At 39.2% G+C, this 17,012-nt stretch overlaps 1 protein-coding gene across 2 annotated transcripts; it reads right to left on the bottom strand.

Moving 5' to 3' along the window:
- Nucleotides 1-2,867: 2,867 nt before the first annotated feature.
- Nucleotides 2,868-16,339, bottom strand: rab33a (RAB33A, member RAS oncogene family). 2 transcript variants are annotated; one of them, XM_044126199.1, is made up of 5 exons: nucleotides 15,847-16,339; nucleotides 11,581-12,123; nucleotides 7,595-7,735; nucleotides 6,899-6,979; nucleotides 2,868-6,822 (listed from the first exon to the last, which is right to left on the bottom strand). In XM_044126199.1, the coding sequence occupies exons 2-5, from the start codon at nucleotides 11,965-11,967 to the stop codon at nucleotides 6,598-6,600; spliced, it is 834 nt and encodes a 277-aa protein (XP_043982134.1). In that variant the 5' UTR covers nucleotides 11,968-12,123; nucleotides 15,847-16,339; the 3' UTR covers nucleotides 2,868-6,597. The 2 variants fall into 2 exon arrangements, with proteins under 2 accessions (XP_043982134.1, XP_043982135.1); XM_044126200.1 differs by having other exon boundaries at nucleotides 11,581-11,958.
- Between the last annotated feature and the right edge of the window lie 673 nt (nucleotides 16,340-17,012).

The following is a 17,012-nucleotide window of genomic DNA, read 5'->3' as shown; positions in this document are numbered from 1 at the left end:
ATCTGGCAATAACTTGCCTTCACCCAAACTCAAAGTTCTTCGATTGGAAGATAACTTTGGTTTGGGTGGCTGGACGTCTGATACAGTTGGTGGTAAATATCTAATATTTCTATTTTCAGTTGGTGCCTTTATGTTGTTTTCGACATCCGGTCTCACCACAGCAATGTCTTCTTTTTTCTTATTTATGGATTTCTTCAAATCCTCTTGTTTAATTCTCTCGGTGATCACTTCTCTTTTGATCTTCGATAATTGCTCGGTTAGTTGTTTTATTTGATGTTGATCTTTACGCCTGTTCTCCATATGTACGGTTATTTCGGCATTTAAAGCTACATTCTCTCTTTTTAACTGTCTCCAATCCGCAGCAGTAGGTTCAAAACTTTTTTTTCCAGTCTCAGCCTCTCTCTTTACATGGGCGAATGAGGGTCGTCTCTTTGCCTGCTCCTCCAAGAGCTCATTGAGTTGCCATTCTTTTTTTGTGAGAGATTCCTGTAACATCCGGCTTCGCTGTTTTTCTTTAGCTAACGCGTCAAAATCAAGCCTGGCTTCGAATGCGATCCTTGTTTTCTCTATGGCTTCCTCCCTTGGGGGTTTTGCCAGTTTCTTAGTTAGATTTTTATTTTCATTTTCTGCCTCCATTAATTTCTTTTCTAGTTCTCTCACAGTGCTCTCCAGAAGTTTGGATTTCTCTTTCTCTTTCTGAATTTCAATGTTCTTCAATCCGATGTCATTGACCTTCTTGGACAATTCGATCTCAAGTTTTTTCATTTCATGTTCTTTCTTTTCAGTCTTTAGTCTATACGCCGCGAATTCTGACATCACTTGTCTTTTTTCTTCTATCGTCTTTTCAATCTGTAGTTTTGATTCCCTCTCCAGGGTTTTAAAAGAGTTTTGCAGATCTTTTACTTTAGTTTGCTACGACTTCACCTCAGCTAACAGCTGATTTCTATGGGAACTCCAAGTCGCTATCTCTAATTTTAGTTTTGGTATTTTTTCATTATTTAGATATTTGTTGTGCCTGTGAGAAATATTTTACTCTTTAGTCAATGAATCAACTTTCTCATTTAAAAGGTCAATTTGTTCTTGGGCTTTTTATGCAATGTTGCTAGGCAACAGCAAAGCCAGCTCACTTTCCAGCTCATGTCCCGGGAAATACGTCCGTATTTCATGTCCTGTCCCGGGCGTCCCGGTTTTTTTTTTTTAGAAAGTGAGGAAATGTCCTGTTTTTTAAATTACCTTCATTGGACCATTAAATTTACAGGCACTAGGGCCCTGCGCACAGCGCTGCGTGTGACGTAATCCCTGAGCCGCGTCAGTGCGGGCAGCCCTGTTCTTAATCAGAAGATAGATAGCGTGGCTGTCAGTACACCAACAACATGCCAAAGCGATATTTCACCCCCCTCTTTGAATCATGTTGTTAAAACCTATAGAATTTAGACAAAGATTATAGGTGTCTACAAAATACTTTCAGAACATGTCAACATGACAAACAGAAAACATAGAAAGCCAAACAAATGTGTGCATTCTTTCCCTAAACAAATAAAGTGCAAAAAATATATAATTTGAGGGCAAATCAAAACAAAATCTTTTCTGAAGTAGCAGTGAGAAACTACAATATAAAAATAAAATAAATAATACTACTAATAATAAATAATCTGAAATTAAAGCATCGATCTTATCAGTATTGATCCGATATGTAGTATTGATATTATTGATATTTTGGCTCAATCTGACCTATTGTTCTAATAACAAACCCAAACAATTACAAATATGCTCTAACCATGTTGATTTTTTTTTATTTAAATAGCTGCATACTTTAAAGATTTGCTAAAATATTATTTTTGTAACCTAAGGACATTAGAACATTATGAATCATGTCAAAATCTTTTCTACATTTAATTTGTTTAGTTGAAGTGAAATAAAAATCATGTGGCAAGAGAAACAAAATGTGTCAACTATAAAAAAGCTGCACTAAACTGCTTGCATTTGTGTGCACACCTTTATACTAAAACTTTGTCTTGGCACCTTTTTGTTCATATTTATCACGCAGTCTTCTTGAGTTCACCACTGGTAGTGAACAGCTCGGCTCATGTGAGACCTTGAAGTAATTTGCTGGCTTCAGACAGTGATATTTTTAACACATATCTGTTCTCTAGAGAATAAGAAAAAAAAGACAAACATGATTTTGAAGGAATAGCAGAATTTATTTTTCCTTGTGGCTATCCAATCTAGGAGTATCTAATTTAGGCTTCCCGAAAAGCAGAGTGTACTCTTTGAACCAACAAATCTTTGATGGATTTGACATTAAGAATATTTTGTTTGATGAGACTAATTGACATGACTCGGCTGTCACCTGTGTTTTTTGGCACGATTTGCCGTAGGGGAGAGCAACATGAATGATGATAAAGACGATGATAATGATCCGCCATGACATGCAGTATAACATTTATTACTTAGTTCTTAGGTAACTGTATGACTGTATGAGCGCCACAAACACAAATAATTCTCGTTAAAAACATCCCATTAAATGGGCTTCTTCAGGATCCCACTTAAAAAAATTAGATTTAAACTGCACATAGTGATTGCATTTCATCATATTTACTGACGTTCTCCTGAAACAAACGGTGGAGAAAATGGTAAAAACAAAAGACATATCCAATAAAGCTCAGTTTGTTTTAACATCATTAACTGAAATTTATTGAGACAATGATAAATCAAAAAATTCTCATCATATGAAATTTATCACGATAAATAATAAATGGTAAATGCCCACCGCCGGTCTTCACACTGGAGGAGCTCCAGTTGGATGGATTGACTGACAACCTGTGTTTATTTGGACTACCTGAACTCAAAGAAGGAAACCGAATCAAATAGTTTCTTCAGCATTTTTATCTGAAGTCACGTTGTGAGATTGTAACAGTATTACAGAAGAAGGTACACATGAAGAAGAGAAGATGGATGTGATCTCAAAAAACATGAAAAGCTGCAAGCAATAACGTTGTCTCCTCAGGTTTACTAGTCTGAAAAAAAAGACATCTTAAAAGAAGGTGAAGCCACTGTGAAGGCTTTTGTTGAAAGAACAGTAAACTGCTATTTTACAGCACTTACAGAATAACGTTACAAATCTCTGTCAGAAACCAACATGTTAGACGACACTGAGAAATGGCTTCTTTTTTTCAGTCCACACAAGCTATACAAAAGACAAAACTCGTTACAAATCAGCTCTGATGTGAATGTTTTTTTAAATATTTCTACTGGGATACATGGTGTGAAATGACTTGGACATCTGTGACAAAGTAGTCAAACTGGGCTTCCTTAGATACAAAAAAAACATTCAGAGTTGAAATCAGGAAAACATTTTGATGAAGGAACACTGAAATGTCCAATGAGGTCCATCTTACAAGTATCTCCCCTTGCTTCTTTATTATTATTATTATTTAAAGAATTATGGAAACAAGTTATGTAAAAAAGTGCACTTCCCTCTCCCCTATGGTACTCAAACAGTCTGTGTAGCTTAATAACGTCTTACCATTCACATGTATTCTGCAATGTTAATATGATATGATTTACTCTTACATACAACTTTAGTAGATATATTAGACTACATTTTTCAAAACGTCTTGACATCCATCCACTTAAGAGCAAACATGACACATGAATAAAAAAACCCAACATAAATCAACTGCACTAACTTGTAAAACTAGTTAGAAAAGCGATAAAGAAAGGCAAGTATGCTAATTATGTGACACACCTGTGTATAAGGAACTTAGTCAAATGCATTACAATGGCTGATCTAGTAACTAAGAACTGTGGAGTACATTCTCCCAAATCTTCCAGCCAGCCTCATCACCAAACGTGATTAAAAAATATTATTTTACATGATCCAATATTCCTACAGTCCTTTGCAATTCCCACTGAGGCTCGGCTCCGGGTTGTAACACTGGACGCGTTGAAGCTGTGTCTGGTATCATACACCAATCTCATGCGACTCACTTAGAAGGTTTCTCGAAACATGAAGTTAAAGAATGTAAAACTGTTGAAAGGTGGACAGAGCACCTGACCTCTGGATTTGCACAGTGTTTGGTGGGTTCCAGGTGTAGACTCAGATCCACATCCAATATGGCTACACGCACCTTCACAGCAGCCTCTCCTGTTCCCTGGGAAATTGTTAAATACTGGCTCTGTGCTCTACTATGAAAGGGTTTTTTGGATTTCAGTGGCAATAAAGATGGTCTACGGTAATGTTAGGAGGAGGACAGACGTCTTGTTAGGGTGGAGGAGCAGCATGACTTACTGATATCGTGACCAGGTGTGGACGTGGTGTGTTTTGAAGACAGGGGTCGGCCAGCAAAGCATTCGATTTCTCATAACTTAGAGCTCATCAGTTCTACTTTTTCTGGTACATCCATGCTGCAGATCTCCTGTTCCACCAAGCTGCCTCCTTGGTTTGAGATCTTTCTGACCACTGGAGTGCGTTGAACCCACTCTCATGTAAATGACACCAGTAGCAGCCAATCAGAAGACACTTAGGTTTGGTGCTTAACTGATGGTCAATTGCTACAAAGGGTTCTTGTGTGTTCAAAGAAAAATACCCCCACACCATTACACCACCACTACCAATGGCCTATTAATAAGCAAGATGAAGATATGCATCATTGTTGTTTCCAGGAAATTCCTACTCTAGTATCGCAGTCTGAAACTGAGACTCATTGGGCCAGGTGATGAAGTTCAATCTGTTATTTTCCATTTTGGGTGACCCTTTAGGACAGCCTTAGTTTACTGTATTTTGCTGACAGGAAAAATGTCATTCCTAATGACGGCACTGATCAGTTCACTAAGTTCAGCAGTCCTTTTAGCGAATAAACTAAAGACCCCTCCTAAAATGCTCACTAATCTATATCTGGATGTATTGTTAGTGCTTGGAGAAAAGTAGGCCACAGTGATACAATACAAAGAGCCATAAATTTCACTGTCAGTGTTTGATGCTCGGTTACACTAAGGGCTTTGAAGCTGAGTTATGTACTTTGTCTTCCTCTGCCTGCAGCCCAGTAAGAAGCTTTCTGAGTGTAAAGCAAACTGTCTTTCTGTGCTCAGTAAATAATCAATATGGCTTAGTGGATATCTTCATGCAGTCTGATTCTCCTGGATAGATTCATTTACACTGGGCTTAACTTGTGCTATGAGGGCGGACACAGTTTTTTTGTTTTTTTGTTTGCAGTTCTTTCCAACCCTGACGGCAGGGATGCTGACGGGGAGACAACGCGTTTTCTAGGGAAGCCTTGTGAAAGTATCCAAATCCATTTTTACGTTATGATTACACTCTGTAGTCTGGCAACTTTTAGATGGTCCAACATCCCATCCTTAAATCAGTCAGCTTCTAAATCTTGACTGTTGCCCTGATTAACATTCTGGTGTGTTGATATTCAATGACAAACTGTATTTATTAGCAACATGGCTTCTGAATACAATAATCGAGTGATTGCACTCGATTATATTTAGCATTATCAATGCAAAGGAGATCAAGTGTATATGCAAGACAGGCTTTTTAACGAGTAAATGTTTTTGAAAGCCACGTATCATTTTCCTTCCGCTTCACAACTGCACACCCCTTTGTGTTGGTTTATCACGTGAAATCTTAGAAAAACATATAAAAGCCTGTGGTTGGAGCATGGCAAAGTGAATAAATGTCGAAGGAGGATGAATACTGTTGGGAGGCCACAGACGGCCACAAAAGAGAACAGAAGAGAGCCGACTTGATCCGCAGAAGTCCCGTAAGACTGAGAGCGGATCTTTCTGCATTTGCACACAAAGGGAGAGCCGGCCAGGCCTTTTCCTCAGAGGTAAAAACATGGAGGGGATATGTTTACACCAGGAATAGAGGAGAAAGAGGACGCTTACTTTCCCTCTGCATGAGAGAGCGCTATTGGTAAGAGGAGCTCTGAAATCAATAGGTGGCGTGCAGGACAACCCATTAAGGGTTTGTTTTCGAAAACCTTGTCAAGGTGCTTCCAGTCAGGCTCACCTTGAGTATTTTTCTCCGTTTTATTTATATTTGCTACGTCTTAGATGTTACAGGTGAGCAAAATCAAATCCTCCAACAAACAAGCCACTGAAACGGGATGTCTGGTAGTTTAGGCGTTGCCTCCTGCACCACCCCTACTCCTCTAAATGGTTTGTGAAGCTTATGGGTCAGGCAGCGTTTTAGTTGTTAAGGCAGTAGAAAAAGTCTGGGAAATCTGTTTCCAATTGGAATAAGAGCTAACATATAGTCAACAATAAGAACGAGACAATACAGCATTATTAGGAAAGTCAGTGGAAGAGTTTTTGCACTATTGCAGTCTAAAAGGCAGCATCGTTTTTATATGCCACTCCCCAATTCATTGCTTCTGTTCAAGAACAAGGACTCCGTCAAAATCTCTGTCCCAACATGTCTTTCTGTCGTCCGCTGAAAGCACATCCCTACTAGCGTCAGCATAAACTTTCCCTGTCATCTTAAACCAGAAAAGTTTCCCTTCAGACTCCCATATCCCATTCCTCCTCCTTTATATAAGTTACTCCTCTCATCTCCTCCCTAGAAATGCCTCCCTGTCCTCTTCTTCCTCAACACGGACAGTTAGTCTTTGCTTCCGTCTCCTGTGTGAGTCTCACTCTCCCGTCTTCCCGCTCCACGTCCCTGTAGAGCAGGGACTTCTGGGCCTTCAGGCGGCAGGCCAGTGACATGAAGATGGAGTCGACGTTCTGGCTCTCCTTTGGGTCCTTCGCCGATGTCTCAAACAGCAGCATGTTGTGGGAGTCCGCGAACTTCAATGCCATGTTAGAGGGAACCTGTGGAAAACGGCGATCTTCAGGGAAAGCGTGGCGCTGAAGCGTGAATGAAAACAAATGTGTCAACATTTCCAACCTGGATTTGATCCACAAGGTCACATTTATTTCCCACCAGAACTCGAGGCACTGACGCCGACACCCGATGGCCATTGCACTCCTGCAACAAATTGAGACACAAGAATCCGATTTGGATCCAGCTGTCGGCCAGGTTTGTGCGCATGTGCTAGCAAATCAGTGAAACTGAAAAACTCGCAGTGACTCACTATGTTGTTTTTGCTTATATGACGGCATATCAGGGCTATTGTAGACTGAAAAAAAGGAGTAAATCTCCGTCAGAAAATTCACAAGTTTTAAGATCAAACTCAGAAATTTTATAGAAAAAGCACGGATATTAACTATTTCTGAGTTTGGAAAGTCAAATATTTGCTAGAAAAACAGAAATTTTGAGATTAATCTCAACTTGAAAATTTCAGAGTTTCAAAAGTTGAACATTTATGACTTTTAAAACTCAGGAATTTTCAAGTTTTTCAAGAAACAGCTTTTTTAGGGCAGAAATTTACTCCTCTTGTTTTTTTTTTCTATCTACAATGGCCCTGAAAGCTATCATAGGTTTACATCTAATTTTACTCCGCAGTCACTATGAGGGAAGTCAAAATAGTGAGAGAAAAAGAAAATCATTTTACAATAACCATAAATCTTGAATAAAAAACATTTGCAGACCCTAATACAGAAGACTAATAGGAAACTGTTGTTCTTTTCAGCTTCTGCTTACCTCTATCCATGTCTGCAGGTTGCGGAAGGAAGCCATTTTGGTTACGTCATAAACAAACACCACGGCGTGGACGTTGCGGTAATAGTGTTCCACCATGGATTTGCGAAAGCGCTCCTGACCTGCCGTGTCCCACACCTGCACCTGTAGAGGCAGACAGACAGAGGATATTTTCCTCATTGATAAGGGACGTGGCCTTTCTTTTCTCATTCTTAGGTTGATAGATGAGGTTGTATCAGAACCAAACAAGAACAACAAAATCCACACTTGCAGGTTTTATTGCAACCTTTTAACTTTTCACCCAACAATACCTCGATCTTTAGATTAAAAAGAAAGTACATCCTCCTCTTGTTTTAGGGTTTTATCAGGACAAAACATGAGTGTTCAAGTCTCTGGGGTTACTTACATCTAACCTCCAATGCACAAAATACACAAAATACTTCCAATATTTGTTATGACGGAACATTATGGCCACGCTGAGAAAATAAAAAAATTACAAAAATAAAGTCATAATATTATGAGGATAATTACTGGAAATAACAGGAGAATAAAATCATGACATGATGACTTTATCTGGTAATATCACGACTTTGTTGTCTGATTATTATGATTTTATTATTGAAATAATATGACTTTATTCCCATAGTATTACAAATTTATTCTCATGTTTTTTTAGACTTTATGCCTTTTTTTTTTCACAGTACGGTCCTAACACTCTGTCGTACTTTGCTTATTAAACAATTGGAAGCTAAATTAGGAAAGTTTTCTGGCAAAATATTAAGCCAAACTTGTATTTCAGTACCTTCTGGTTTCAATATCTTGAAACGATACAAGTCCTTCACGCCTCTGTGGAGGAATTTTGAGCCTCTATTGTTTCTCATGTTGCTTCATTTCTTTAAGGTTTTCAGACATCTGGTTCTACGTAGATCCTGTCACACCATGTCAGTCTGTGTTTGAGACCATTCTCCTGTTGACGACCCAGTTTGTATCACATTTCAGCTTTGTGATGGCAGAAGACTTTAGCCTACGGAGGAGTCGATGATCTACTTAGTGCTCCACCAGCGTGCTTCGCTGTCTGTATGAGATGTGCATTACGGCCAAGCATCTTCACTTTGGTCCCATGTGTCCAAAGGACATTGCTCTACAAGTCTTGCAACTCAGTCGGATGCAACATTTCAAACCTGAGTCCTGCTGCCATATTGTGTTTGGAGAGAAGAGACGTCCAGCATGGTTCTTATCATTTATTTTCAAACACTACTCTCCTCCGAAATGTAAGCAAGAGGTTTTGAAATCAGAATCTATCTTCCAAAAGATTAACTAAGTAGACATCTCCTCTGACTTCTGTGTGCCCTCAGTGCCGAGTCACTGCTAAGGGAGAAGACAGATGGAGGACGATGACTGGACAACCTGGCACAAGGAACCAAGACGTTCATAGATCTATTGGAAGCAATAATCGCTTCCCAGAGGCCCGTACAAGTATCTCCTCGTTTCCATTGTATGCCGCGGACCAGAAAACAGCCAAAACTTCTGCTTTTACAGAGGAAGTCACAATAACTGATGAGCAACCAATAATCAGGTGAATCTTATTAGCAGCACCTGAGTAAAATGTTTGATCTTGAGGAAGCAGCAAGGCTGTATTTCATTTTGGGCCTCATCTGTAAACAAGGGAAGAATCTGTTCCATGTGTTTGAACAACTGAAATTAGATTTAACTAAGAAAAAAGAAACTGAGCTTGGAAAAGTCCAGCTTCTTTTCGTTCTGTCGTTCAAAGGACAAGCAGCTTGTGAACCGCTAATGCATCGACATTACAAGTCCAGGCATTTTATCAAGATGCTCCTGCAGCGTTAGCAGAGCGCTGTTCTCTAGCTCAATGGAATTATCTGCGTGATCATTAATGCAAATTACAGTCAGTATTTGTCGTGGATTTGATAACATCTGACTGGTCTGCTGCTGAGTCGGTGCTGCGATGACACCGGGATGCAACGATAGAATGAGAGAGGGAGGACGAGGTGGTAAAACCAAAACATGATTCTTCACACTGAATAATTAGTGCTGCAAATATACATGCAGAGACTAATATTGCATTTATCGCGAGGCGGTTTGATTACATGGGATTGATCCTGACACACACCAGCCTTAAGGTGGAAGACGTTTGTACAGGAGGTTCAGTGGTTTTTAGACACGCAGGCCTCAGGGGTAATGTGGACAGCATTTTGTGTGTGTTTTTGACTCAGCATTGTGTGTGAGCACCAGGTTTTTATATCCTTATGGGAACCTATTTCGGTCTACAATGTGGGATTATGGGGACCATTGCTCCATGTGGGGACATTATCTTGGTCCCCATAACAGCGATTGTTGTTTTTGGGTTAGTAGTAGGTCTGTTATGGTTAGGGTTAGGATTATGGTAAGGGTTAGACTATAAAAATTAATGGAAGTCAATGTGAATTCCCCACAAGTGATGAAAACATGACTGTGTGTGTTTGTGTGCATGTGCTGGGGGATCTAAAGATGCAGGCATTTTGTTCCTTATAGACACAGATCAACCGTTCGAATGAGGCTGGGTACTCATGATCACAAACTTCAATGTAATTTAGGGATCTTGGGTGACAGATCAACTTACACAGTGCACAGCTGTGATAAAAATGTGTTTTTTTTTTACCTTTTTCCACCAAAGAAAAATAAAAAAAAGTGAACTGTGGATTTGTAATTAGCCCCGCTCATTCAGTACTTGTGCAGATACACTCTGGGCATCTCAATTACTTTGCAGTGTTCAAGTCCTGCCACTTATCCTCAGTTAAGTTTAGACATGGAACATTTTAACACACGTGGTTTGATCTAAGCCAGGTGTGTCCAAACATTGTGCTACATGGGACAAAACAAAAATAATTAATGAAACTAAAATCACCAAAAATGTTGTGATTTTCTTTTTTACCTACTCAAAAATAAGCATGAACTACTTTAATTAAACCCTATTAAATAAAAAACCTCCAGATTGCTTAATATCTTGGGCTCGATTGAAGAAAACTAACATCTATATTGTCTTGCTTTTTTTTTTCAATAAGAAAAGGTGACAAACCTTTCAAGTTACCGTGAATTTCTGCGTCCATTTCTTAAATGTAACATACATGGTACAATGGCGCAAAAAGTGGGTATGCGCTACATGCCACGCAAAGGGGCGCTGCGCCAGGGGGCGCCAAATCAAGGGCAGAAAAATTATTCTGTATTGAGGCGCGATTTTTTTCTCTCTTGAATCGTTTTGGGGCCATTGTAGATAAAAATAAATAAATAAATAAAATCTGAAACTTTGAGAACAAACTCAGAAATGTTCTAGAAAATACTTGAAAATTTCGGAGTTAAAATAAATAAATAAATCTTTGACTTTTGAAACTGGGATGTTTCCAAAAAATAAAAAATAAAAAAGGACTCAGAATTTCTGTTTGTTCTAGCCTCGTGCAGATTTTTGACTTTTTCTGCTCAGAAATGTCCTTGTTTCTATTTTTATTAATAGTCTAAGATTAATCTCAAAATTTCAGATTGTCTTTTTTTATTTCTCCTTTTTTTCTACCTACAATAACTCTAATAGGCCGTCGTGATGTTGTCGACTGATGATAATAGAGAGGCAGAAAAAAAATGGAAGAAGGACAAGGATAAAGATGTTACAGGGATGAATTCAATATACCCAGAGGAGGCTTGCAAAAGTTCAGGTTAACTCAAGTTACTTGTAAAATGCCAGCTCACTGTTGTTTTGCAATGTGTGCCGTAGTTACAGGTGTGTATGGTGCTATAATACGTACCTCAGAAAGTACATATCAGCGCCCCTGTCTATAAAGAATCAATAAAGCTGGGGAGGAGAACTGTGCTTTCACAGCCTGAGATTAATAAGAGAGCAGGCCCGAGTCATCCTCTGAGCTGAAGCCCGGGGAAGGGGGAGGGGAGGAGGGCGAAACACCGCTCCTCTCGTCCACATCCAGCTCCGCCGCTGCCTTTACCTTGATGGTCTCCCCTTCGATCTCCACCGCCTTCTCCCTGAAGTCCACGCCGATCGTGGCCTCGGTCTTGTCGGGGAAGCTGCCCCCCGTGAAGCGGAAGGTGAGGCACGTCTTCCCCACGTTGGAGTCCCCGATGACGATGATCTTAAAGATCCGCGTCTGGATGCTCGTATCCAGGGAGGAGGTGAGGCTCGGGGCGGCGTCACTGCTGCTGCTGGCTCGACTCCGGCCGGCCGTGTAGAAATCCATGGAGGACGTCAGGATGGTGACATTGTCGTCCGCTCGGTTTCTTCTGGATGCTCCTCTCCCCGCGCCCACTCCTCCTCCTCCTCCGACGCCGCCACCGCCCGGAGCTCGGGTCTCCTCCTCCGGGGAATCCTTGGTCATTATTGCCGGAGGAGGCGATGCGCAAGTCGGGGTGCGTGAGTAGAGAGAAGTGGGGGGTTGGACGGATTGAGAGGAGAATGAAGGGAGGAGAAAGGGAGGAGGAGACCAGAGATGCAACAATGACCACGATGCTGTCTTTCAGCAAGTAACGGAAGCCTTAAAGGGAGAAGAATCATTATCAATTTAACAAAACATTGACTGCTTCAAGCCTGAATCACAACAGAATGAACGCATTTCTAATTTTTAAAAGAAATTTACCTGAATCATTTTTTTCCCCACTCTGGACTTCATCTTGAAAAGATAAGAATTGGTTGTAGATGTTTGTACTTCGTGGTTCACTAATATCAAGTTGGTGTCAGTATCACATTATTACTAGCGTGATAAGATCGATACTTTTAGTTTCAGATTACCTCTTGACAATTTTGTTTTGTTTCTATATTGTAGTTTAGAAATTCTACCTCAGAACAGATTTTGGTTTGGATTTTGTCTCAAATGATAATATTCTGCGCTCTGTTGTTTGCTTAGAAAAAAAAGCACACAAATGTGTTTTGCTTTTCACTTGCTGTGTTTTGCTTTTCTACCGGTTTCTACTGGTTGTCATGTTGCATGTTAATATGTTGTGAAAGTATTTCATAAAGGCGTTTCAAAGACACCTTTAAACTTTGTCTAAATTTTGCCACAGGTTTGAACAGAATAAATACCCATGAATGTCAGAAGTTTGATGACATATCAAACTTAAATCAAAAGTATCAGTATTGGTGATACAGGCCCTGTATTTATGTGGTATTGAATCAATACAAAAAAAGAAGCATTATCTCATGGATAATTATTTCTCAATTATCAAAGAAAATGCAGATTTATTTTTCTGATTGCACAGGATTGAACATTTCCTATCCTCACTTTATTATGTGCATGATAAATATTTTCAATATTCTAACCAAAAAACTAACCAGCACATGTTTTTGAATCACAGAGTCAAACATTTCTAAATAGGAAGTTGTTGCTTTTTCCTTTTAGGTACAACGTCATGGCGACTGATTCTTCTCACACAGTCTTGCCACATGATCTGATCAGCCAGTTCACATTGTCACATTCCACAAAACAGCCCAGTTGTTAAAATGCTGAGGATTGTGGCAAACCTGGATTCCAGTCATCGTAAACATAATGTGAAGATGCCATATTAAATCAATACTATGTGCAGTCATATTAAAATGTAAACTCTATTGTAGAACTAAATTATGAGACCTACAGGGTTTTATGCCGAGTCAGAACAAAATAAAGTGGACTTCATTGTCTCACAGTCAGAACATCTAATAACAGAATTTTACTTATTTCTGAGTCCAAAAGGTGAGCTAAGGTATTAGCAGGTTAACAAGCAGTGGTTTATTCTGTAAAAATTGATTTTTTTTTTATTTATTTAGATTGAGTTGTCTATTTTTCTAATGGCACAAAACTGTATCACATATGATCACATAATATTTTGTTGATTTAAGAAATCTGTTTTGTTGAACAATACATGTTTCCCTCTCTTCAAAATGACATAAATGATGAAAATGAGGCTTCCTGTCCAGATATCCCCAGCATGCTAGTAGAGAGAGCAGCTGAAACACCAGTAATTCAAATGTATGACATTTAAAAAAGCCCTTCTATTCTCCATGGAGCGAGAATAGATAATTTTATGTTATTTTTAAATTAAATTGGGACTTTTCCTTCATTAACGCTTAACTGATAAAAAAAAAAAAAAGGTGGCAGCACCGTTCAAATTAAGCAACAGACAGCCTGTTCAAACCAGCTGGTGTAAATAGAGCTGACAGTGAGTGACGGACAGGATACAACGCGAAGGTTTTAAAACCCTTTCTTCAATCTCCAGTCCTCGAGGGCCGCAGTCCTGCAACTTGTAGATGTGCCTCTGCTGCACCACCTGAACAGAATAATCAGGTCATTAAGGCTCCGAAGAACTGATCTACACAAGGAGGAGGTAATTAAGCCATTTCATTCCAGTGTTTTGTGCCTGTGGCACATTAAAAGGACAGCGGCCCTCAAGGACTGGAGTTTGAGACCCTTCAAAGTCCTGGGCAGATAATAATTTCATGCTGATGTGTTAAAAGGTTAAATATTCCCTTATTGTAAAACTGATGCCAACTAAAAGTACACAAGTTGCTTGCTCTTCTCGAGCAAGTTATATATATATATATATATATATATATATATATATATATATATATATATATATATATATATATAACTTTTTTTTTTCTCGTATTACAAACAAAAAAGCTTCTGATTAGGGAAATGGGTAAAGGGCAACTCCACCTAATTTTTCACTGCCTTCAGCATCTTTCACTTACACTAGTTAAAAACTACAACACATGGACTCTTTAATCCCAGACTAGATTCATTTAAACTAATAGCAGAATGTTTAAAACCAAATTTGTGAAACTTCAATAAAGGTTGATTTCAGCACTTATTATTAATGCTTATTCTTATTCTTCTTCTTATTATTATTAATTTGCATCTGGACCACATGAGAACTTTATGGGACATGGGGGATTTTTTTTTTCTTTTGCCTTACTTTGCAAAACGTCTGCGTTTTCTTGCAATAATGTACTAATCAGTTCATGTCACTGAATACTGTAAACCTTTCTTATGGTGGCCTTTGTACTTTCTGCTATAATATAAGGCTTTTGTGAGGTTTTTCCATGGATGTTAATACCTCATTGTGAAATATTTGAAGTTTTGTATCTTTTTCTTTAGGATAGAAATGCACCGCAAACCTATGATATAAACAGAAACCTCCCATAAGAAGGAAAGAAATAAAAAATACATCCAAACTATTTGGACTATTTCTGAGTTATTGTCACGGGGTAATAAAGTCATCTGACAGTTTTGATTGTGTCTCTTTTGTGTTGATAGTCTGGATGGTTTAAAGGGATGTTTTCATGTGCGATTCCATCTCAAACTTACACAAACAGACATAAACATGCAGTGAATAAATCGATTCACAATCGTTTATTTGCACCAAAGAGTTAAGAATAAACACGGAGGTTCTTTAAATATGTATACATTTTAAATTTTAAATTGACATTTGTGACTGTATACAAAATAGACCCGCGAATATTGCAGTAAGCTTATTGCGAGGGAAAGCAAAAGAAAAGTTTTCCCCTTGTCCCTTAGAGGACTCCGTAGAAGTTAACTCCTCCTTCTCTAAAATGTGCATTATTTTGCTGTTGTTTCCACTTTTAACTTTCTGTTTTCTTTATTTTTCTTTATCTTAAGGGTAGCAAGACTTGTTTTTACTTTTTTGTTTTGTTTTTTTATCTTATACCTGATCGGGGGAGGAGAGTGTCAACCGGGATCATGCTCCCAACAACTTAATGTTCCCTTTCTTCTGGTATTAACTTTTTGCTGTTTTTTATACAGAAAGAACCCCTATGCTAGTGCTTCTTTTTCAGTGTATCTGTGTAAACCCCCAGTTGGTAGATGGCTGCTCACATTGAGCCAGCTTCTGTGGGAAGTTTCTTTCAGGTTAGAGGAAGCGTTTACTCCCCATCATCGCTACATGCTTGGTTATAAGGCTTTGCTGTAAAGTTGAAGACAATTGCAAAGTGGTTATAAATAAGTGGTTATAAAAAAGACATAATTTCACTTGCTGATAAATTTCCCAAAATAAAAGGGCTTTCCACTTATATTCTAATCTATCTAATAGACCTTTAACATTTATCTAGTAAAAGTGTGTTATTTTACTAGATAAATGTGTCACCAATTTTATTGAGACATCAACACTGTCTTCACCATAGAGTCATTTTCCTTTTTTGAAAACCGCAGCCTGACTGTTCTTGCGTCTAGCAAAGAACAAGAGAGAAAAAGAGTTTCACTTACCGTCCTCATTTGTACCTCACAAAGCAGCGGCAGAGTGTTTGAGATGCTCGGCTGTCATTTGAACTCGATCCTGCAGTAGCATCACCTACGAGACACCCGCCCACCTGCCCTCCTCTGTTGACACGGCACAGCTGTCTGCCGTCAGCAGACTGAAATGTGGACAGAATGACAAAACACTTGTTCCGATTTCTTCCTTTCACAAGCACAAACACAGGCGTGCCGCTCGAGCTCTTCGTTTCAGAGACGCCCACATAATCTCTTTCTCATGCAGACACACAGCGAGCACACACTGGCAGCGTTAAACAATCCTAAGGCTTCTGTCTCACAAAGCTCCCCTTCATCCTCGGTAAAAGGCCTGTTTGTCTCGGAAACGATGCTCAGTGGGACATTCACGTCCTGAGGAACACAAACCAGCAGCGAAAGACAGAAATGATTTGCATAATATGCAGATATTTTGATGCATAAATCAAGCACGCACTCCCCGATGTTCTGTTTTCACATCTCTCGGCGCTGATTTCCCGTCGTTCAACGCAAGCAGCGATGTGAAAGTTCATTTGTACCCTTTACAGATTTTTGTCTGGTTTATTGTTTATGTTGCACTTACATCAAATCTTTAATTTTGAAAATGTTATTTTCCAGATTGCAAACACACAGGCTGTTTGTTCTGCTTGAGACAGACCAGAGTTTATTTTTCTCAGACAGCTTGCTTTGTTTAGGCTCATCAGTTCTGGACCGCCTGCAGCATGATGGAGAGCTTCCTGTGATAGCGCCCCAGTTGAACAGCTGCTGTAATTACATAAAGGCAGTTCTGCTTTCAGGATTTCCTCCACAAAACCTGCTAAGCTCGGCGGCTAGGGCAGTCAAACAGCGGCCCATCGTGTTTTTGTGTTAAAAAATGTTAAAGGTTACAAAAATTCAGAGGTGCAGGCATCACAATTTGTGTGAGGCCCAGGTCAATGTACCAACTATAAACCTAGCTTAATCTGTCTTTACTATCACTTTTATAAAAGCTTTATTTAAATTAAATAAATGACAGTTAGCCTGGTGGGTGGGCAAGTAAGGCCTGGTGTCCCGCCAGGCTAGGGGACACCCTGGTTTTAAAAACGTGTTGTTAAAGTGAACCAAACTAAATGATGTGAAATGTTTGGGTTTTCCTCGCCCGACTG

The sequence above is a fragment of the Gambusia affinis genome, linkage group LG09 (genome assembly GCF_019740435.1).
Source record: "Gambusia affinis linkage group LG09, SWU_Gaff_1.0, whole genome shotgun sequence".
In the NCBI taxonomy this organism is placed as follows: domain Eukaryota; kingdom Metazoa; phylum Chordata; class Actinopteri; order Cyprinodontiformes; family Poeciliidae; genus Gambusia; species Gambusia affinis.
Note: the sequence above shows the minus strand (reverse complement) of the source record. Positions and strands in the feature narration are given on the sequence as shown.